This window comes from Panthera leo, chromosome D4, assembly GCF_018350215.1.
Source record: "Panthera leo isolate Ple1 chromosome D4, P.leo_Ple1_pat1.1, whole genome shotgun sequence".
In the NCBI taxonomy this organism is placed as follows: domain Eukaryota; kingdom Metazoa; phylum Chordata; class Mammalia; order Carnivora; family Felidae; genus Panthera; species Panthera leo.
In genome coordinates, this window is record NC_056691.1 from 11,398,051 (window position 1) to 11,422,215 (window position 24,165).

General features: G+C 44.9%; 1 protein-coding gene across 3 annotated transcripts in view; it reads left to right on the forward strand.

Moving 5' to 3' along the window:
* PIP5K1B (phosphatidylinositol-4-phosphate 5-kinase type 1 beta) overlaps positions 1-24,165 on the forward strand; it is a 311,111-nt gene that overhangs the window by 18,646 nt on the left and 268,300 nt on the right. The window contains exons 1-2 of one of the 3 annotated variants that reach the window (XM_042913809.1): positions 22,181-22,389; positions 22,548-22,705. The exons of 1 other annotated variant lie outside the window; for it this stretch is intronic. In XM_042913809.1, the coding sequence (XP_042769743.1) occupies positions 22,580-22,705 (126 nt within the window). In that variant the 5' untranslated portion in view covers positions 22,181-22,389; positions 22,548-22,579. Of the gene's footprint in view, positions 1-22,180; positions 22,390-22,547; positions 22,706-24,165 lie in introns of those variants that run through there. One more of the 3 variants, XM_042913812.1, reaches the window with a different exon arrangement.

Genomic DNA, 24,165 nt, shown 5'->3' on the forward strand with positions numbered 1-24,165 from the left:
CGACACCTGAAAGCAGTATTATATTACATGTCAAGTAACTAGAATTTAAATAAAAACCTTAAGTTAAAAAATGTGTTTCTGGGCTATAAAGGAATAATTGCAAGGATATATTCGTGGACTGATGTGTGAGGTGCGTATGGAGAGGTACACGTTTTTGAAGGAAGGGTTTGACTTGAATTTAAAATATTTGGATAAATGGAAATTCTAGACATCCAAATACATTCATTTTTTTTCAATGAAATGAGAAAAAAATCAACTTTTTTTTTTTTGCATCTTCATGCATGCTTTTTTATTATAACCATTCTGGGTGTGAGGGATCATCTTACTGATTTGTGGTTTCGATTTGCAGTTCCCTAATTATTAGTGATCTCAAGCATCTTTTCTTATGCTCATTGGCTACTTGTATATTTTCCTTCGTGAAATGTCTGTTTAGATCCTTTACCTATTTTTAATTGGGTTGTCTTTTTATTTTTAAGTTTGAATCCTTGTTATGACATTCTAAACGTTTATTTATTTTTGAGACAGAGAGAGACAGAGCATGAACAGGGGAGGGGCATAGAGAGAGGGAGACACAGAATCTGAAACAGGCTCCAGGCTCTGAGCTGTCAGCACAGAGCCCGACGCGGGGCTCGAACTCACGGACCGTGAGATCATGACCTGAGCCGAAGTCGGACGCCTAACCGACTGAGCCACCCAAGCGCCCCTGTTATGACATTCTAGATACAGGTGCTTAACAGATGCATGATTTGCAAAACTAGACTCCCATTCTGTGTATTTGTCTTTTTGCTTTTTCATGACGTCCTGTGAAGCATTAAATTTTTTTTATAAAATTTCTTTTAAAGTTTATCTTTTTATTTTTAATTTTTTTAATGTTTTATTTTTTTGAGAGTGAGAGAGACAAGAGTGTGAGCAGGGGAGGAGCAGAGAGAGAGAGGGAGGGAGGGAGACACAGAATCTGAAGCAGGGTCCAGACATGGGGCTTGAACCCACAAACCATGAGATCATGATCTGAACCGAAGTGGGACACTTAACTCACTGAGCCTCCCAGGCTCCCCTTAAGTTTATTTATTTTTGGAGAGAGAGCAGGGGCACTTGCGTGCAAGTGGGAGGGGTACACGAGAGAGAGAGAATCCCAGGCAGTCTCCATGCTGTCAGTGCAGAGCATGATGTGGGACTTGAACCCACAAATGGTGAGATCATGACAGCCAAAATCAAGAGGTGGACGCTTAACCCACTGAGCCACCCAGCTGCCCCTGAAGCATTAAAGTTTTTAACTGTGATGAATCTAACCTATTTATTTTTTCTTTGGTTGCTTGGGCTTTTGGTATCCTACCTAAGAATCCTCTGCCAAATACAAGGTCACAGATTTATATCTGTGTTTTCTTCTAATTGTTTTATAGTTTCAGCTCTTACAGTTTGGTCTTCAGTCCATTTAGAATTAATTTTTGTATATCGTATGGAGTAGGGTTCCAGCTTCATTCTTTTGCATGTAGATATCCGTGTGTCCCATTAACATTCGTTGACAAGACTATTCTTTCCCCACTTAGTTGTCTTGGCACCCTTGTCCAAAATCAATTCCACCATCTATAAAAGGGTGTATTTCTGAACTCTCATTTCTGTTCCATTGATCTATGGGTCACTTCTTAATGCCAGTACCAACTATATTGCTTCCTGTAACTTTGTCATCAGTTTTGAAATCAGAAAATGTGAGTCTCCCAACTTTGTTCTTTTCCAAGACGGTTCTTCTTTTGCAAGATTGTTTTGGTTCTTCTGAGTCCCTTGAGTTTCCATATGAACGTTAAAAGCAAACGGTCGCCCATTTCTGTGAGAAGGGATTTTCACAGGGACTGGATTGCATCTGTAGATCGGGAAGTATTGCTGTATTAACAAGATTAAGTTTTGCAGCCCTTAAATAGAGAGTGCCCATTTATTTCACTCTAATTTCCTTTAAAAAAAATTTACCTGTTATCATTATAACACCTTACAAAATTTACGGATTTTATTTACTTATATGCTCATTTCAAAAAGAATTTGAGGTGGCTGACCAAATTGCTTATGAATATAATAGGGTAGAAACAGTTGAGGAAATCTGGGGGAGGGGAGGCGAGAACCAGGAAAATAAGACTGAAAGAATAAGGTTAGTAAATAAACACGTGCCTCAGCGTATTGAGTATTTGTTGGGATATCACTTTTGTCCCAGGCTTTCCCGTGGCTGGCTTTTAGCATTTAATGTGAGCTAGTATAGAACCAAATGTAAAGAAATAGAAACCTGGAGGCATAAACTGTCACCTTTCTCCCACGCTCAGCTGTTATGGACGTCTATGCGAATAAACCTTGGCTTTTCTTTTAAATCTCCGGAAAATAGTTTCTTCCTCTCACGTCCACCATTTCCAGTGGGAAGTTCATGGACCTGCCCATTTACTGCAGAGAAGTGCCTCAGGTCGCTGTTTTGCGTCTTGTGCACACTACATTCCGAGGAAGAGAGAGGCTTTTTCCCCAAGCTCAAGTGCAGAAATTACGGTTAGAAAAGAATTAGCCTGGGTTGATGGAAAGTCTTTAAACTTCCCTTCTCTGGTATTTTCCACTCTTTTAATTTTTCTTTTTAATGTTTGTTTATTTTTGAGACAGCACGAGCAGGGGAGGGGCAGAGAGAGAGAGAGAGAGACACAGAATCCGAAGCAGGCTCCAGGCTCCGAGCCATCCGCACAGAACCCAACGCAGGGCTCGAACCTGTGAACGGCGAGATCGTGACCTGAGCCGAAGTCTGCTTAACCGACTGGCGCCCCCAGACGCCCTACTTTCCACTGTTTTAATGTTTCATATTCTTGCTCCAAAACAGGAAAGAGCCTTCCGCACCTCTGGTCCTTAACCCACGTACACTTTGCACTCTCTGTGGTGGTGATTTTATCCCAAGGGAGGTGTTCCCTTAGCAACCAACTTACCAGCTCACTCAGTTAACATACTTCCTATCTGTAATCAATACTCATTAGTGCTGAATCACTTCTTTGCTTTCCCTTGCTGTATTTTTTTCCTTAATTTATTTTTATTGAAATATAGTTGACGTACAATATTATATTAGTTTCAAGTGTATAACGTAGCGATTGGACAATTACATACATTACAGAATGGTCACCATAATAAGTCTAGTTACCATCTGTCACCGTACGAAGTAAGGACAATATTATTGGCTGTATTCCTTCTGCTGTACTTTATACCCCCCTGACTTATTTCTTTTATAACTGGAAGTTTATATGTCTTAATCCCCTTCGCTTATTTTGCCCATCTGCTACCCCTCCCCTCTGACCATCAGTGCTCTGTGTTTATGAGTCTATTTCTGTTTGTTTTGGTTTTGAGATTTCACGTACACATGAAATCGTATGGTACTTGTTTTCCTCTGACTTCTTTCACTTAACACAATGCCGTGGAGGCCCATCCATGTCGTCACAAATGGCAGGATTTCATCCTTTTTTTATGGCTGAGGAACATTCTAACGTACCTGTACATCGCAGTTTCTGTATCCATTCACCTGTTGATGGTTGTTTCCATATCTTGGGTATTGTAAACAGTGCTGCAGTGAACCTGGGGGTACATATATGTGTTTGAATTAGTGTTTTTGTTTTCTTCGCCTAAGTACCCAGAAGTGGAGTTACTGGGTCATGTGGTAGTTCTGTTTTTAATTTTTTGAGGAACATCATACTGTTTTCTGTAGTCGTTGGACCAGTTGAGATTCCTAGCACCAGTGCACGAGGGTTCCCTTTTCGCCACATCCTCACCAGCCCTTGTTATTTTTGGCCTTTTGGTAATAGCCATTCTGACAGGTGTGAGGGGATATCTCCTGTACTTTGGGTTTGCATTGCCCTGATGATTAACGATGTTGAGCATCTTTCCAGGTACCTGCTGGCTACCTTTGGAAAAATGTCTTTTGAGTTCTTCTGCCCATCTAACTGGATTATTATTTTCTTCTCCTCCCCCTCCCCCTGTGACTCCCCCTCCCCCTTTTCCTTCTTTGCTCCTTCTCCTCTTTTGCTACTCATTTCTATGAGTTCTTCATATATTTTGAATATTATCCCCTTACTTAATACATGACTTGCAAGTACCTTCTCCTATTCGGTAAGTTGCCTTTTTATTTTGTTAATGGTTTCCTTGGCTGTGGAGAAGCTTCTTAGTTTAATGTCTGTTTGATGTTAGTTTGATGTTTGTTTGTTTTTGCTTCTGTTGCTTTTGCTTTTGGTGTCAAATTCAAAAACTCATTGCCAAGACGTGTATCTGCCTTTGTTTTCTTCTAGGAGTTTCATAGTTTTAGGCCTATGTTCAAGTGTTTAATCCATTTTGAGTTAACTTCTGTGCATGATGTAAGATAGGGGTCCAGTTTCATTCTTTGCATGGAATGTGTAATTTTCCCAGCATCATTTATTGAAGAGACTGTCCTTTCTTGATTGTATATTCTTGGGCTCTTTCTCGTAATTGATTGACCATATATTCCTTTGATAATTTCTGGGCTCCCTATTCTGTTCCATTGATCTATCGGTACTCTGTAACTGTACTGTTTTAGCTACAGTAGCTTTGGAATGTAGTTTGAAATCAGGAAGCATGATGCTTCCAACTTTGTTCTTTCTCAAGATTGCTTTGGGGTATTTTTATGGTTCCATGCAAATTTTAGATTTTTTTTGTCCTATTTCTGTGAAAAATGCCATTGGAATTTTAATAGGGATTGCTTTGAATCTGTATATTGCTTTGGGTAATATGAGCATTTAAAAAACATTACGTCTTACAGCCAGAGAAGATATTCTGAGCACAGAATTGCTTTCCATTTATTTGTGTCTTCTTCAGTTTCTTTCATTAATCTCTTGTAGTTTTCAATATAGAGGTCCTTCACCTCCTTGGCTGAATTTATTCCTAGGTATTTTTATGTGGTTATAAATGGGATTGTTTTCTTAATTTCTCTTTCTTGTAGTTTGTTATTTTTTGAGGGAATCCTCAGGGTTTGCTTTATATAATGATTTGTCATCTGCGAAGAGTGACGGCTTTACGTCTCTGTGTCCAATTTGGATGTCTTTGGTTTCTTTTTCTTGCCCAATTGCTGTGGCTAGGACTTCCAATACTATGTTGAATAAAAATGGCAGCAGTGGGTACCCTTGTCCTGCTCCTGATTTTAGAGGAAAATCTTACAGCTTTTCACTGTTCAGTATGATGCTCACTGTGGGCTTGTCACATGTGGCCTTTATTACATTGAGGTATGTTCCCTGTAAACCCACTTTGAAAGTTTTTATGATAAATGGAAGCTCGGTTTTTTGTTCATCTATTTTCTGATTTCTGCATCTATGGAGATGGTAATGGGATTTTTTCATCTTTGATTTTGTTACTCTGGTGTTCACAATAAACAATTTGTGGATGTTAAACCATCCTTGCATCCCTGGAATCAATTCCACTTGATCATGGTTTATAATCTTTTTAATGTATTGTTGAAATGGGTTTGAAAAAAATTTTTGAAGAGTTTTGCATCTATGTTCATCAGGAATATTGGCCTGTAATTTTATCTAATTTCTTAGGTTGTGCAGTTTGTTAGCATAAAACTGTTCTTCATAGTCTCTTATGATCTCTTTTATTTCCGTATCATCAGTTGTAACATCTTCTCTTTCATTTCTCATTGTTTTAATGGTCATTGAAGGGTAAGAGTAAATCCTTAATTTCTGTCATGTAGAACAAAGTATATTTGGGTTTATTTATGGGAGATAATAAAATCTCCAGTCTAATTTATTTTCCAAGATATAAAAGAAAGATAAAATCTTAACATGTTCGGTTGTTTTGAGAGATTATATTAGAACCAATAAAATTAGGATTTTTGAAACACCTATTGAAATAGAAACACATCGACACACACACATGCACACACACAAGAAGGTTACTATCCAGAATGTATAAGGTGCAGATATAGCTATGTTACAACTAGTCTTTATTTGGATAAATGGCCAAAAGTTAAGTACTTTATCATTTTTATACATGAGAAAGACCAGTGTGTGCACAAAGAAGCAAACATAGTAAAGATACAAGAAATGCCACCTGAGGTCAACTGGGATTTTAAAAAATAATTAAAATGCTAAGTTAGAATATTGGTGTGGCTGTGTAGACTTGCAAATACACACAATTGGTAGCATTCAAATCAGTGCATATTTCCTGAAGGGTACCAAAATTATTTAACAAAAGTTATTATAATGAACGTACTCTTTAATATAGTAATTTCTCTTGGCAGGGGAAAAATAGAAAAAAAATTTTGTTGGAACAATATTAGTTTTATTTAAAAATTTTTTTTCATTTATTTATTTTTGAGAGAGAGAACACAAGTGGGGAGGGGCAGAGGGAGAAGGAGACAGAATCCAAAGCAGGCACCAGACTCCGAGCTGTCGGCACAGAGCCCGACACGGGGCTCGAACTCACAGACCATGAGATCAAGACCTGAGCCGAAGTCGGACGCTCAACCGACTGAGCCACCCAGGCGCCCCTAGAACAGTGTTAGTTTTAATGAAAGGCTACAAATAACTTTATTCTCTAACATCTGGGGAGACGATTGGACAAACTGTAATAGAACAATACGCTCTTCTTTGTATTATAGAATACTACGGAAAAGCCCCTGGAAAATAAATATAAAGTAGGGTATAGTGCTATAAAAGAGGATTTATAATTCAGTACATGGATAAGCAAGAGAAAGCGTAGAGTACTTTTATGCGATTTGCTTTGATGCTTTTGTTGACCTTTTTATTGGGTGTATTTGGTCACATACGAATATGATAGGATCACGAGAACATAATTCACAGGCTGTCGTACGATGGAGAAGATAACATACAGGGTCAACAAGATTTGGAGCACCTGATACCACCCACCAGGAGCCATTCACCAGTGACAGTCCCTTCCCTGCTTTCCGTACGGGTGAGGATAGGGCAATTGAAGAAATACTCCACAAGACTAATTTGGGATGAATGCCAATTATTATTATTATTTTTTAAGTTTATTTATTTTGAGGGGCGCCTTGGTGGTCAGCCGGTTAAGCGTCCGACTTCGGCTCGGGCCATGATCTCACGGTCTGTGAGTTCGAGCCCCGCGTGGGGCTCTCTGTGCCGACAGCTCGGAGCCTGGAGCCTGCTTCGGATTCTGTGTCTCCCTCTCCCTCTGCCCCTCCCCTGCTCACGTTCTGACTCTCTCTGTCTTTCAATAGTAAATAAACGTTATTAAAAAAAAATTTTTTTTTTAATAACGTTTATTTATTTTGAGAGAGAGTGCGAGCAGGGGAGGGGCAGAGAGAGGGGGAGAGAGAGGATCTGAAGCCGCTCCACGTGGTCAGCACAGAGCCCAACAGGGGGGCTCGAACTCCCAAATGGTGAGATCACGACCTTAGCTGAAATCAAGAGTCAGGCTTCTAACCACCCAGGGGCCCCAGGACTGCTACCAATTCTTGAGAAATGGCCCATATCAGCAGATGAGACTCACTTGGGGATTAAAAAGGTTTTAGATCTATTCTAACAGCCCATATCCTATTCCATTTGGAAATTGTGTCAAGAAGAAGTTTCTCAATTCTTAACCGATTTCACACTTTAAGTACTATGAGAACTAAATTGCAGGAAAGCAGAGGATTTGAGTAAGCCCACAGGAGTCACTGGAATGGAATTTGACCTGGACTATGTTGAGAAATAAAACTCTTGAGCTTGTCATATCAGGTGTATTGGAACTGACAGTAAATTCCATGGATTTCATTGGGTGCTTAAAGTGGGTCCTACCCACCTTGTATATACACTCGGTACAAATACAGATCAACTAGAGTGGAAACAGGAAAGGGATCAGTGATTTCCTGATTGTTTTGAATTGCTCTAATGTATCTTCTCTGTTTTTTTTTTTCCCCCGTGAGAATTATTCCTGAGATGGGACAAGATTGGGGCACCTCCTTTACACTCTTAGTTGAAAATTGTTCCTCCTTACTTATCCTTCAATCATTAACAGGTAAACAGATAACCATCTCTGGAGCCATCCCTGTTAAGGAAAGTTACCTTTAGCACAAGCCTACGGACTCTTTTAAATATGTGTGATAATTTCGTTTCAAGGGACATGGGTCATGTTCGAATGCTGCTTTCGAGCCTTAGAGTTAGTCTGTTCTAGACTAACTCTTGATGTCTGAAAGTTGCGGTGTTTCAATTTAACATCAGTTGACGAGTCTCTGTTCTACCAGGATGATTTCTGATACTTGTCCTGTCTGGGTAGGATGTGTACGTTTTGCCCTGCAAGTTTCCCAAGAGAGGGAAACTTGACCTTGCGTTGTGTACGGTGGACAGAATCTAAGATGAGCCAATTTCCTTTGTCTTCCCAGCAAAGAACAGCCTGTGAAATGAAGCTGATGTCGCCTATTTCGACGGGTTATTGGGAAGATGGGCTAAAATAAAGCAATATTGGTAGTAGGAATTAGGTAAATACTGAGTCGTTTGTTTTGTGCTTTTTATAACAGGTCTCAAGCTTTTTGTGAGGTGCTGAGGGCAAAGGGGGTAACATTTAGAGTGGGGGTGAGGTGGGGAGGGAAATTGCAAAACAGATGAGTGGGTTTCGCCCTCAACAGATTTACAGCAGATTAGAGGAGCCAGGCACTGTCAATTAGGGGTCGATAGGAGTGCTGAGTATGGCAGGGTTGGGGGTAAAGCCAGCCCAGGGGCTCTAAAGTAAGCCTTGGAGGTGGCAGGGGAGCTGGTGGTTCTCCAAATCTGAAGATGGGCTGGTGCCAAGGGCTTACAACATGCTGTGAAATTGCTTTTACAGGGGTGCCCGAGTGGCTCAGTCTGTTGAGCGCCTGACTTCAGCCCAGGTCACGATCTCGTGGTTCACAAGTTCGAGCCCCAGGTCGGGCTCAGAGCCTGGGGCCTGCTTCGGGTTATGTCTGTCTGTCTGTCTCTCTCTCTCTCTCTGCGCCCCTCCCCTGCTCACACTCTGTCTCTCTCTCTCTCTCTCTCTCTCTCAAAAATAAATAAAAACACTTAAATCAAAATAGAAGTTGCTCTTAGTGCTGCACTTCAAAAAGTGTTAAAATGTTAGAATTATGCTCTTTGCTTGTGCACATGGCCTTTTCTTTGCAGTGTTTCGGGAAGTATTTCATAATAAACAGATTGCAAGCCTTTTTATAACGTGGAGGCAAGGAGACTAGGAGACGAGGAAAGGAGCGAGCCGGGTTCCAGCACCTTCCGGCTCATCCTCCGCTTCCGGGGCTCCTGTGCTTCTATGTGAACCAGGCCAAGAGGGAGTTGCTTCTAGAAGCTCTCGAAATCTTTCCTGTGACCCTGGGGAATCAGTAGTGGGGTGGAGGAGATAAGCATTTTCTTTAAACCGCTCTTACGGACTTAGCATTCTCCGGTGTGTATTTCCAGTTATCTGCAGGCATGTCTCCTCTTTCCTGCGGGGTTGTAAGTTCCTTGAAGGAACGAGGGTTGCCTGATTATTTTTTTAGGAAATAAAACGTTGTCCAGAGCGGTTATCTTGACCTCAGAATCATGTTGACGGATGGAGTCCCCTGGATCACTTGCACTTACTTGTGGCAAAGTCCTGTTCAGGAGTTTCTGAAACGAATCATCCGGGGTTTGGCGTATCTGGGATCCGAAGGAAATTCATGCCCTTGCCACTTCTGACTTAGGCTCCACCGCCAGATCCCCTTCGGCCCACTTGGGCAGCGGCGATGGTACGTCTCACGTGGTCTTCATTCATATTTCTTCCGAAGCTCCCAAGTGTGGCCACCTCCTGTTGGCGAAAAGGACCTCAGAAGAGGGGGCGCTTGGTCTCCAGTCTGATAGCTAAGCCAGGCAGTCAGTTGGGTCTGGTAAACCGAAGATAGCGGGGCCTAAAGAAAATAGTTAACCCATCTAACAGGTGCGGCAAGGCCAGTAGTTTTTCCCCGGGCGAGGCATTCTGGGAGTGCTCAGGGTTAAGTAGCCCCTGGCCTGAGAGAGACGTCAGGAACACAGCAGAGTAGAGAGGTGCGCCCGCCCCTTTGGCAAAGCCTGGTAATTCTTGGCTGCGTGGAGTGGGCGTTTCAACTGATGGCTGCCGCCGGGGTCGGGCATCCTTTAAGCTTGTCATCCGGTGGTGACCATGAAGAAATTGGAGCCTCGGACCAATTCTGATGCTTTGCACCTGCGGAGGGAGGCCAGCACCTTGTTCCTTGTAATAGAAAGGAAGGGTGTTTGATTTAGGTGTAGACCACAAGGTGACCGTAAATACTCATGTACTTGGGTAATTGAATCGGCGCTCACTTATTTTTAGACATCATGTGAGAAGCTGGTCACCCAACCACAAAACTGCCAGCGGGAGATGGGAAGCAGATGGCCGGAGAGAACCTTGCTCTGTGTTGTACGTGCTCACACAGCACGGTGCTGGGGGCTGGTTACTCCTCTGGCCCGATGCCTTGTCTCTGCCCAGTCTCCTCGAAGCATGTGAGCTAGCCTGGCATTGCAGCCGAAACGCTACAGCCTTGCCTGCCTTAGTTTTCGCTGTTTGTCCAGCCTGTGTCCCTCGGTCCTTCACACTGGCCAACGTGTGAAGAACGATGGCTGACCGTGGTGCTTCCTAAAGAAATTTGAATCAAGTGCTCTCTTCCTTGAGTCCCGTTGTCTCTGCTGTACACAGACTCCGTGTGACTTTTAGGTTTGGGGGGCACAATTGGATAAACGTTTTCTCAGTCAGTTTGGGGCCTGTAGACCAAGGGTTTTTAACTTCCCTTCTGAGATCACCACTTACTAAAATACCTAGACTCTGTAAGGGATCGTTTAGCTGGTAAGATGCAGCGAGATGTGCTGCGGTGATTAAGAGCATGAATCTGGATTCGCATTCAGCCTCTGTTTCTTCCATGTGACCCCGGGAAAGCCACTCGGCTGCTTCACTCGTCAGCATGTTCGGCTATAAAATGGGGGTAATTGTGTGCCTCTGTCGGTGAGTTGTTGTAAGGTGGGATTCTTTGGAAGATTGTCTGAGAAGCCCTCAACTGTTTGCTGGTGTTGACTGGACAGTTAGAATGATCAGCGCGCCAAAGGTAACCGGAAAAGTAGACGAGTTTCACCCCATGGAGGAACTCAGAGTGGAGGTGAGGAGGTAAGATCGTGAAACACAACCAGCAGGGCCGGGAATGCGAAATAAGACGGGGCTACCGAGAGTTGGGAGAAGGGAAGGGTCACTCCGGTGGGGGAGGCACACAGGATTACTGCAGCTGGAAGAATGACCAGAGAAGGGGGACGTGTCCCAAATGGGGGAGGGGGAGGGGGAGGGGAGAAGGACAGCAAGAGCAAAGGCTGAGAGCTCCACGTGACCTTACGGCTGGGTTAAGAACTTGGCCACTGAGGACCAAAGGGTAGCAGGCAGGTGATTCCGGAATATGTCATGTGGACTAGATAGAGAAGATCCTACTCTTTTCCCTATGCTTTTTTTTTTATTATTATTGTGCTGACTGATACTTGCTCCCCTGGCTTCCTGTTCAAATGCCCTGAGACTCTCAAAGGGATGGGATTGTCTCTGCAGTCTGTGGAAGGCCAGAGGAGAAACTGGGTTGATAAACAAGGAAGAATGGGCTTATCTTCAAGCTATAATTTAATGGAGAAGCCATTCTACATAGCATTGGGTGAGGTTAAAAGGGGGTGGGAGGGAAGTCCGTCAGTTTGTCGTGGGAACCTTCTGCTAAGCAGACAGATGGAGGCTGGGGCTGATGGGAGTTTGTTAACACCACCTGCCTAAGTGGAAGAAGCAGTAGGGGTGATTGTCTCAGCATCTGCTGGGTGGCTAAGTGGACTCAAAGTCCAATACCTTTTGGTTTTGTTGGAGTCACTTGGCAGAATACAACGGGGGAAGTCGCTGCATGGGACTTACCACTGGCCACTCAGGAAGAATTACTGTAGGATGTGGAAGACCAAGGAACCTTTGAAGACAGTGCTGATGATCTGTTGGAATTACTTGCAGTGAACCCTTTAGAACTTTTTTAGACATAGAGAATTCTCAAGACTACAGCGTAGAGTGTGGGCGGCGCTCTTAGATGAACACGGTGCCCGCGTCCCAATTCCTGAACCAACATCTCTGCGTTATAATCGACTGAAGTGTGCACTCTATTCACGTTTGCTGATTTTCCCGACTGCCCTTTTTGTGTTCCAGTTTGCATCTGGGATACCACATTACATGTAGTTGTCGTGTCTCCATGGTTCCTAATGACGGTGCCAGTATCTTAGATTTTTCTTGTTTTTGATGACCTTGACAGTTGACAGAATTACTGTCCGGTGTGTTACAGAATGTCCCTCAGTTGGGATTTGTTGCATGTTGTCTCATGATGAACCCAGGGTAAGGTGTTTTGGGGAGATAATGTGCTGTTCTCATCACATCATAGCAAGATTACATATCCTATTAACATGACATCACTGTGATGTTGATCTTGATTGCCTGGGTGAAGCAGTGTTTGTCAGATTTCTCCACCGTAAAGTTATTCTTTCTTTCCTCCGCCTTTCCACACTGTACTGTTTGGAAGGAAGTCCCTATGTGCAGCCCACACTTTAAAAAGTAGGAAGTTACGGTCCTTCCCTTGAAGGAAGAGTTTCTGTAAGAATTATATGGAATTCTAGGGCACCTGGCTGGCTCAGTCGGTGGAGCACTTGACTCTTGATCTTGAGGTTGTGAGTTTGAGCCCCACATTGGGTGGGTAAAAAAAGAAAGAATGTGGAAATCTTCTGCATGGGAGATTTGTCTATTCTGCCCCCATTTGTTGATTTTTAAAAATTTTTTTAAATGTTTGTTTACTTTTGAGAGAGAGAGAGAGAGCATGTGCGCAAGTAGGGGAGGGGCAGAGAGAGAGGGAGACCCAGAATTCGAAGCAGGCTCCAAGCCCTGAGCTGTCACCACAGATCCTGACGCGGGGCTCAAACTCGTGGACCGCGAGATCATGACATGAGCCAAAGTCGGATGCTTAACCGACTGAGCCACCTAGATGCCCCATCCCCCCATTTGTTTATTCAGTCATTTATGTCTCTGTGGCCTCCTCTATGTTATACTTTTTTAGTTGTAATCTGATGCTGCTTTACTTTCTTATGTTGTCCTAGCTTTGGCCCCCATTTTTATTTGCTCTTTTAGTTCATTTCTGTATCCCTGACGTGCCCCCTATCATTGTGGGGTCTTGTTTGTTTGCTTTCGCACCTCCTTATTTCCTGACATTCTAAGCACTTGGGGCTCGTCCTGTGTGTTTCCTGTCTTGAATCTCTTGGAATCTGAAAACAGAAGAACAACTCTGGTCATGAGACATGGGGCTAGGGTGTTAGGAGGGCGGAATTTAAAACATTCAGTGGAAATACATTGGATCTCATGGATTTTAAGGGACATGTGACCCAAAAGGGCTGAGAGTTTCTGAAGAATGGAATTCTGGTTGCACAAAAACTATGAAACTTGATGAGACAGATGGGAGACGGCATCTGGGTTCAGAGGATACTTGATGACTAACTTGATTTTTAAAAGGCTTGTGCAGAAGACTTGTGATTGAACAGGGAGTTTCCATGAAAGGCATCACTAAAAGTTACTTGGCTGGTGGTTTGTGAAAACAGTATTGTGACAGCACTAAACGAAGTGGGTACAGTTCACCTTCAACCGAGCTACATATTTCATTTCTCTGAAGTCCTCTCTAATCTTAAGCGAGTCCCTTAACAAATATTCATGGAGGCATCGGGGTGACTCAGTTGAGCATCCCGTTTTTGATTTTGGCTGAGGTCATGGTCCCAGGGTTGTGGGATCAAGCCCCACATCAGACTCCACACTGAGCATGGGACCTGCTTCAGATTCTCTCTCTCTGTCTCTCTCTTTCTCTATTTCTTTCCCTCTCCCTCCCCTCCCCTTGCCCTCTGCCCTGCTTGCATGCTCACTCTTTGTCTCAAAAATTAAAAAAAATATATATATATATGTATACACACACACACACACACACACACAAACATACATATTTCTGTAACACCCACCGTGTGAACTCACTTAGGCTCCAGGAACACCCCAATAGGCCAAGCTGCTGATGTCTGCATTGTTAAGGAGTATACGTTCTAGTTCGGGGAGACGTATAACAACGAGGTATTTTTTAGAATGACAGATGGTAATACATGCCACAGGGAAAAGTAAGCAGGATTAGGGAATTGGGAGGTGGGCTCTGGGATTCTTACTGAAAATAAAGTCGTCAAGGAGAGCCTCGTTCATAAGGTGGTGACCTTTGTGCAGCGACTGGAAGGAAGTAAGGTAATGAAGCATTAAGATACAGATGACGTAGCCCCCCCCACTATTCTCTTACACAGATGACACCAAAAGGTATCCCAGTGTGTAATGTGTGTGGCGTGCTATTTCTAGTCGTACACGCTCACAATGTTCAAACTAGAAGTGAACACAAAACTGAACTATCACTTTGTAACAAACACACCTTGAAGTGATAAAAAGCAGTGCTGGTGAGGTTGTAGGGAAATAGACATACCCACCTCTTTACAGATGATGTAAGTGTTTGGAGAGCAGATCCAGGAGACGGCCCTGCCCTGCCCTTTGTCCTAGGAAACCTACCCCTGGATATGGTACTTGAGGCAGAGGGAGCAGGGCGTGTGGAAAGTATGAAGGAGTGTGCTTGGTATGTTCTAGGAATAGAAAGTTGGCCAGTGAGGCCGAGGTGGCGTCAGCAAGGCAGAGAGCAAAGGCGGGAAGCTCGGAGAGCCGGAGGGAGTAGGAGCCGTCTCGTGCCTGGGTGGAGGTCACTGCCAGTCACGTAAAGTACGCGTGGGTGCCTCTTCCCAGAGCCGTGCGCTGCCACGGACCTGGGCTCTGTATGTTCTTCTCGGGACTTGGGCTTTTTCTTTGCGATGACAGAAGCCGTTGGAGGGTTTTGAGCAGAGGAGTAAGGTAATTAATTCCATATTTGAAAAGGACCATTCTGGGTCTTAGGTGCTTGTGGGCAGAAGTGGGGGGACCGGTTACGAGGCCTTTTAATCTATTGATATATTTCCAACTGTTTCTATAAATCTTTTTTTTTAAATTACTTTATTTATTTAGAGAACGAGCAAGCGAGCCGGAGAGGGGCAGAGAGAGAATCCCAAGCAGATTCTACACTGTCAGTGTAGAGCCCAGTGCGGGGGTCGAACTCAGGAACCTGAGCTAAAATCAGGAGTCCCGATGCTTAGCCTCCTGAGCCACCCAGGTGCCCCAGAACCTCAGTCTATCTGTATGTATTTCACAGAGTAATAATCGGCATGCCTGCCGTTTCCCCATCTGTGTGTGTTAGCAATTTTCTTCCGTTGCCATACGCTCCTCTGTTTTATCGTTTTTAGTGGCTGCCTGGTCGTGTATTAGTGTTGCTGCTGTAAAAATTTACCATAAATGTAGTGACTTCCGAGGACACAGATGTAGTATTCTATGGTTCTGATGATCAGAATTCCTACAGTTGAGGTATTGGCAAGACAGTGTCCCTGCTGAAGTCTCTAGGAGAGAATGTTGTCTTGCCTTTTCCGACTCCTGGAGGCCTCCACGTACTTTGGTGCATGACCCCTTCCTCTGTCCTCAAAGCCAGTAACAGACCAACCTCAAATCTCATCTCTGAGTCTCTCCCCTCTGCTTCTCTTGTCATGGCTCCTTCTCTGGCTCTGGCCCAGGCAGGGCCCGCCTCTTAGCATGGCCCTTTGTGATGTGTTGGGCCTGCTTGGATAATCCAGGGTGATCTCTCCATCTCAAAATCCTTAAGTGAATCACATCGGCAAAGTTCCTTCTACCACGTAAGACCACATATTCACAGGTTCCGTGGGTCAGGCTTGGACATCTTTGGGAGGGGATGTTATTTGGCCACCCGTGGTTGAGGTTTTGTAGTTCATTTAACCATTTCCATTGTTGGATATTTAGACTGTCTACTCTCTCAATATCTATTGGATATTTAGACTGTTTGGGGCCATGATGATATTTCTGAGGGGCATATTTGTTTACTTGGACCTTCTTTGATTTCAGATTTATTTCAGAATGAGTCCCTTAAGATAAACATTCAGGTGTAGCTTTCCTGGTTTCCGAAGGGCATAAACATCTTTTGTATTTGCCCTCCAAAGGCACAGTTAACGTTATCCTAGGTCCAGCGGGTATGTCCGTTTTCCCTGCAAACTCACCAGCATGCTGTTGAAAGGTGGGTTTCCATGGCTTTTGCTACAAGATGACATTTCGTTGTTGTGTTAATTTCTTCACTGGCCAGGTTGAACCTTTTTGGCCTACGTGCAGGTGTGTGTTTGAGGCCGTACAGTGTGTGGTATGTCCTTTGTAGTTTGAAAATAGTGTCTTCGTTTGTTTTGCTTCTTAGTTATAGCTGGAGCTAGAAGAATGGAGACAGAGACTATTGCATAAATGAGAGGATGAGGCTGACATTAATACATGACACATACAGACCTATTTTGCTTCCCTTCTCCGGCAAAGAGAAAAATGATCTTCACAGTGAAAAGGGAAGAATTAAGGGGGATGTAGAAGACGGTGAAAGAACATCTAGTTAATCTGAAGGAGTTCAGATCTCTAGGACCTACTAGATCATATCTGGAGGTGTCGAAGGAGTTAGTAGTTACCACCTTTGAGACACTGCCAGTGATGGTTGAATAAATTTTGCAGGGGGGAGACATTTCAGAAGTTGAGAAACATGCAAATGTTCTTCTGTGCAACTTTTGAAGGAGTTTAATTCCTGACACGTCAGCGTATGAATCGTTCCCTTGCAAATATTCTGGATTACCATGCATGTGTGTGATTTGCAGACCCATAGAAGAGATTGTATTGATCCCTAGAAACCAGCATCAATTTACTAATGTGCAGTCACTAATTGATCACATTGCCTTTTTAAAAATGTTTTCATGTTTATTTATTTTTGAAAGACAAAGTGCGAGCGGAGGAGGGGCAGAGAGAGACACGGAGACACTGAATCTGAAGCAGGCTCCAGGCTCCGAGTTGTCAGCACAGAACCCCACTCGGGGCTCGATCTCACAAACCATGAGATCACGACCCGAGCCGAAGTCGGTTGCTCAACTGGCTGAGCCACCCAGGCTCCCCCACGTTGCCTTTTTCGAGAAGTGTTCTAGATCGGCAGAGGAAGAGAGAGCCATAGACGTGGAAGCATTTGACAAAAACCTTTCACACATTTCCTTACGCACATAATAGCAGTTGGAGGATGGCAGAACGATCCAGTAAGTTCACAGCTGAGTCTATTCATATGCCATAGCTCAGTTAACGATTGAGTGACAGCTTGGAAAGAAGTCCCCAGAGGCAGGACTTCAGATTTTTCCTTGGCTCTCATGTAAGAAAGATCCTTAGGACTTGGATAGAGATCTTTAAAAGCCCTGTATTTTATCTGGCTGATGACACAAAGTTCAGTGGGCCAGCTAATAAACCAGTAGAATAAATAGTCATGCTATGAAATATATATTGTCCAACTATGACAATGGCTCTAAACCATATTTAACAGAAATAATGAAAATTTCTTAAAAATGGAGGTTGCTTTGAGAAATGAAGCTGCAGTTGATTTTCCTTCTTTTATGGCTTTCCTGAATTTCCCCCCAATTAAGAATAAAAGCAGTAATAGTTTTCTAGCAAAAACAAGTTTGATTCCTGTTTGATGGGAGAATGCTGGGTGCTACCTATGGTTCATGTGAGAGCACAGAATAATGTGAAAATTGCTGGAATGATAGGAAAAGATCCAGGTGCTAACCCTGGCACTGCCGTGAGAGAGTTAGTTTTCATCCTGGGCAAGCAGTTGGCCTCGCCTTTCTGGGTGTGAGTTTTCTTATCTGAAAGGTGGGGACGGAAGGGGGGTGGGGTGACCTTAATCGCTCTGCCCCATTCCCGCTCTCCTGTGGTCATCAGGCACTTACAACTTGGTCCTCGTGCTCCTCAGCGAGTTGAACAAATTTCTAGACTAAATGGAACCTTCCAGATGTTTCTGGATTAAACAGACTGTTACAGGCCCTGTGTGAAAAGGGCTCCATTTACTTTCAATCTGCAAGCTCTTTCAGATCTCCCTCCTTCAGGGTCCTATGAGACTCCTTATTTTCAGCCCTTCAATCCAGGGTTAATTAAGCACTACCCTTGAACCCCTTTCGATCAACCAGCCAAGACCAACATCTGTTCTTGTTTAGGGCTCAGACCCACCCCTTGGGATTTCAGAATGAGCTGGAGCCTCTGTTTGACTGGTTCTGCATGGCTTTACCCTTTACCCAAGGAGGACTTGCCCTCAGCATCTGTGTCCTCCATCGGGGCACCTCAGACCATCCTGGTCAACATCTGCTCTCGATCACAGACTCCTCCAGCTTCCTCCCTGGCCACCACCATTTTGATTTAGCCGTATCCTTCATGAACATTTAATTTTGAATTTTTAAGCCTCACGTTTTATCTTTCCAACGTAGATCTCCATGTTATCAGTCCTAAAGGGGTTGAGCGGTTTCCTTGTGTGTCTGGTCAAATTCTTCCCTATCATTAGTCGTCAGATATGACCCAGCGTCGGTGTTTCTGCTTTTATGGAACATGACGTCTTAGACACCTTTGTACAGTCTAGCCTTTTGGCTTCTTTTGTCTTATTTCCTTAAATTCTCGCAGTTGAGGTCTGTGATTGAGGCCCAAAGCCACATGGTTCTTGTTTCGTTTTGGTCGCCTTTGTTTTGACTGACTGCAAAGCAGACAGGCCACTTGGGCACACTACGTTCTTCCGTGAAAACTTGAAGGTATTTCAGAATTGCGCGCTTCCGCTGAAACATGTCTATGTCCGTCTCCTTCCAGGGCTTCCCTCAATACCGAAGTCATTTGGGGGGCAGGAATAGAGCGCACCCTGAGGTCTCTCAGGTGGCAGTACTTTTCAGCCTGCTCTTACCTAGATTCTTTTGGGGCTTCGTCCACCTTGGATTCTTCCCACGGTCAGCATTTCTTTTTGCATTTTTGCAGCTCGACTCGGGCACTCCCAGCTCTGCTCTGCCTGTGCATGCTCCAGGCTTGGCAGCTAACTTCAAGTTCTAAGTCTCGGTTAATTACTGCTCGGCCCAGGCGGCAAGGCGACGGGCATATTGTCCAGGCTCCGGCATGCTCTCTCCCTGCCTGCCATAAGTGGATCTTGGGTTCATGCGTTATGTTTCTGGTTAGCCCGTAGGGAGTCCGTATGCTTGTCTGAAAAACAATTCTTTAACTTGCCACCTGTAGCCGGTCCTTCTCTGCTCCTGTGTCCTTGGAGGCCATGTCCCCACCCCCTTTGCCTAGAAAGCTCTCCCAGCCCAGCCAGCTGGAGATAAGCAGAGCGAAATGGAAAGCCACTCCTGTGTGGCCCCAGGCTGCTCTGTACACGTGCTTGCGTCAAATGTCCGAATTTTCTTCCTTAAGTGAAAGGTTTTAGAATTGATGCTTTTGTCAGATGGAGATGATGCTTGTTCCTAACAAGCTCCCTATTTACAAATAGGAAGTACCTAAAGCCTTTAAGGTGTGGGTGCTTCTAAAGAAGGTTTTCAGTCTGTCTGCTCTCCAGACCTTTTTGGGGCTGGGTAAACGTTAAGTAGTGTGGACGTCTGGGTGGCTCAGTGGGTTGGACGTCCAGCTTCAGCTCGGGTCGTGATCTCACGGTTCGTGGGTTTGAGCCCCGCGTGGGGCTCTCTGCTGACAGCTCGGAACCTGGAGCCTGCTTTGGGTTCTGTGTCTCCCTCTCTCTCTGCCCCTCCCCCACTCATGCTCTGTCTCAAAAATAAATAAAACATTAAAAAAAACTTAAAAATATTGCTGTATTACATCTGCTTAACATGATGCCACGGAGTGGAAGTGAAGTGACTATTACGTGTGTAGTTCGCAGCAGTAGAAGATAGAATAGCCCGTTTCTTAATTGTTCCAGAGATGCCTGGCTTCAAAGGATAGGGGTGCGTTCTGATACAGTTTGACCTTGAAAGTCTCTAGAGGTGGGCTTCTGTGCAATGCAGGCGTAAGGCCTTTGTAACCAGGACGCAGGTTCACTAGCTGTGACAAAGTCACTGGGGCTCCTGTAGCAACTGACTTGTTTGCATGTCATAAAACTATGATATAATGCTAGGCAAATATTTATTTAGCGAGAAGTGTAGGTGTGCACAGTAAGTCTTGCTCTTTCCTTATGGAGCATTTCCTTATGAAGTTCGTTCGTCCCTGACTCTAGGACACTGTGATATCATGGGAGTGGCACAGGCCATAAATGTCACAAGATCTGAGTTCAAGCCATGATTTGGCTAAGTTGTCTGCCAGTTGCAAGGCTTGAGGTTTGTAAGTCACCTGAGGGTCCAGACGTGTTTTACCTACATGATTGGGAGAGATTGGGAGAAATACTGAATTAGGTCATTTCTTTTTTTTTTTTTTTTAATTTCTTTTTTTAACGATTATTTATGATTGAGAGACAGAGACAGAGCATGAGCGGGGGAGGGGCAGAGAGAGGGAGACACAGAATCTGAAGCAGGCTCCAGGCTCTGAGCTGTCGGCACAGAGCCCGACGCAGGGCTCGAACTCACGGACCGTGAGATCATGACCTGAGCCGAAGTTGCACGCTTAACCGACTGAGCCACCCCTAGAACACACAGTTCTTTTTTTTTTTTTTTTCTTAATGTTTATTTATTTTTGAGAGAGACAGAGACAGAATGCTAGTGGGTTAGGGGCAGGGAGAGAGAGGGAGACACGGAATCCGAAACAGGCCCCAGGCTCTGAGCTGTCAGCACAGAGCCCCAGGAGGGGCTCGAACTCCCAAGCCGCGAGATCATGACCTGAGCTGAAGTTGGACACTCAACCAACTGAGCCACCCAGGCGGCACCTGAATCAGGCCATTTCTAAAGACTTTTTTGCTTTTCCGTATCTAATCAGTGTATCTAAATGTCATTTCACCTCTCCTCTTAAAATTATTTGCCCATTTCACCAGGCTTGGAAATACAGAAAATTACAAAGGAAAAATATATATATATAACCCGTATTTCCATCACACAGACAAAATCATCATTTACATTTTAAAGTATTTCGGGGCGCCTGGGTGGCTCAGTCGGTTAAGCGGCCGACTTCAGCTTAGGTCATGATCTGGCGGTCCGTGAGTTCGAGCCCCGCGTCGGGCTCTGTGCTGACCGCTCAGAGCCTGGAGCCTGTTGCGGATTCTGTGTCTCCCTCTCTCTGACCCTCGCCCGTTCGTGCTCTGTCTCTCTCTGTCTCAAAAATAAATAAACGTTAAAAAAAAAAAAAATTTAAAGTCTTTCCTTCCAGTCTTTTTTCTAAACAGATATAGGTAAGAGTGGCTAAACCATAGTGCGTACATATATGTCACAAGTGGGATCATACCATATGCACATTTTCATAAAGTGGTTTTTGTTTCATTTAACATCGTACTGTGAGTATTATCTCGTGTGGTCCGAGTAGTGCTGTGTTGACGTAAAACTACGTAAAAGCTTGGTCATTTCTGCAGTCTGTTCCAAATGTTCTCTATTCGAGAGCCCATTACAGGCACTCTCCAAGCCGAGCACACTTGTCTTGCAAACATCCTGTGAGTACACACAGCCAGGCTTTGCCGTCATCCCAAAGAATAAGCAGTAGGAAGACCCCAGAGCGCTTTGTGCCCGTGGCAGGGGGTCAGGTGGGCACAGCCAGGGACCAGAGTGAGGGTGACGGGGGGCTCCTAAACAGTGACATACGCATGGGACCCGGCAGGGTCTCTGGTGTCTTCAACAGATAGTTATGTCTGGGCACAACTTGGTGAAACAGAGCCGATGGGGATAACGGAAGGAAACTTGGTAACTAACCAAGGCTTTCCTGCCTGTGCCCTGCTCCGCCCCACTTCTCGCTGCCTTGGTTGGACACCCCTCAGCCCCTCCCCCACGTATCTCCTTCTCCTCCACGGGCCTGTTGCATTTTGTTCATGCTGCAGATAAGGTTCTTATCGTATCCTGACTGGAAGGTTTCTTTTGTAGCAGTTGCTGGGTGTGGGGAGGGGTAGGGTAGGTTACAAGACGTGCCAAGCGTAGGTCTCCCCTTCCTACATCACTGAACTTCAGGGTAGAAAGACAGTCTAGTTAAGGTCAGCAGAGCCTGTGAAGATGCGCAGTCACTGAATATTTTAAAATCGTTTTCTCTTTCTTGTTTGCTGGTGCGTAGCGTTTCAGCTGCATCACGGGCTGTATGGTTTTGGCGGGCTTGCACCCACGGGGGTGCCTGGGGTAGGACACACTCCACTGCGCGGGAGCTTTTACAGATGCTCTTAGAGGCCCCTTCTGGTTCTAAAATTCTGTGATTTCTAGCATTGTTTCTATGGGAAGAGGCATTCCAAGTTCCAAGCAGCTGAGCTGTGGATCTCCCCTCCTTTGAGTTGCGAAACCCCCATGTATGAAAGCGTCCTTGAATATGCAGGTAGGTGTATATAATTCCTTTTATGTGTACGCAACCGTAAGACCGCTGTCGAATGAAACCTCCACCTTATGTGGCAGCCACTGCCTTCAGAGCCTCCCGCCATTAGGTTCTCCTCACAGTGCTTGTTTGAGGTGGGCATTACTGCCTCCATTTTACAGATGTGGAAGCTGAGGCCCAGCGGAGCTAAGACATGACCGCAGGTCTGTCCAACTCCGAATCTTGTGACCTGTCTTCTTTGGTGCCTGCTGCCTCCATCCCTGCGCTAGCCAGCCTTCCTTCTCTCTGCTTCGTCCCCAAAGGTCCTTCCACAAGAGAGGTGAAAATTAATTTGTTTTTTTAATATGTTTTGATGTTTATGTTTTATTTTGAGAGAGAGAGAGAGAGAGAGCGCGCAAACGGGGGAGGGTCAGAGAGAGAGACACACACACACACACAGAATCCAAAGCGGGCTCCGGGCTCTGAGCTGTCAGCACAGAGCCTACGCACGGGGCTCGAACTCACGGACCGCGAGACCGTGACCGGAGCCGAAGTCGGACCACTTAGCTCACAGAGCCACCCAGGTGCCCAAATTCTTTTAGCTGTATCTGTGTTAAAGCAGTACTACTCGCTTTGAGAGACCCGACTCGTTGATTCTCGTAGATGGAGTCATGGACCACGATGGAGGTTTTTCACTCTTTTCTCAGTGGGCAGTGAACGGGCAGTTGACGTGGTCTCAGAATCTGTAGAAAGAGTAGCCTGAGGGAAACCTTCTGTATAACCTAACACTGAAGTATCCAATTAGAAACATCAAATAAACATACCAAAGCTCATCTGTAGGGAATAGACTGGGGTAGTCAACAATGATGAAAAGCAGGCCCCCCCCCCCCCTTAAAACATATGTACACTATTCACATGAATCTAGCTTAAAACATGAGCCGGGATCTTCATGTGTTCATTTGCTTACTTATCCATCGGATTTTCGAACCCGCTTATGTCCCAGATTCCATGCCAGGCCCCCGGGGACACAAAAGTAGATGAGACCCAGTCCCTGCCTTCAAGGAACTGAAAATCCAGTGGACAGTGGGCCCAGGAACATCTTTTAAAATTATCTCGGTTTTAAATATGCTCTCATGAGGGTAGGGCTTATGAGCGAGGATGAAACTCCTCGCTCATAGAGCGAGGTAGAGACTTGGCGAATATTTACAATCACGGAAAGAGCGAGCCCGTGTGTGTTGATCGGCAAAACCCACTGAAATATACTTACGTTGTAATTGGGCACTTCTGCACGGCTTACCAAAGGTGAGTTCTGGATCACGTTTGACTGCTCTGCCCTCTTGAGATGTGCTCTTCATGACATAGGCAAGGGGAGAATGAATGCAGCAAGGTAGACCCCCGTCCTGTGCTTGATTTCCTTGGGTTCACTGCTGGGTATGAGTTGAGGCTCTGCGCTTCGTAGCTGGATCCCCATGGAAGGAATCCTATTAGGGTGGCATCCGAGGACATGCTCAGGAGGCTTAAAATTGGGAACTTCTTTGGAGCCTGTTGCGTGAGGATCAGAGTTGAGCTCAGTGGTGCTTCCTGGTGGCCGGGATCCCTTCCTGAACCACACGTGTGTTTCTGGAAGAGGAGGAGGGTGTAGGGGATGCGAATCTCTTCTGTGGGCTGGAAGTCAGTAGGCTCCGTGTCTATAGCTGCCGAAGGCTCTGTGTGGCTCCGCGGGGGATGCAGGTGATACAAGGTGAGCCCAGGAACTGCGGTGGCCCCCGTGTTGAGGCTGGGGCACGATGGACCTCATTT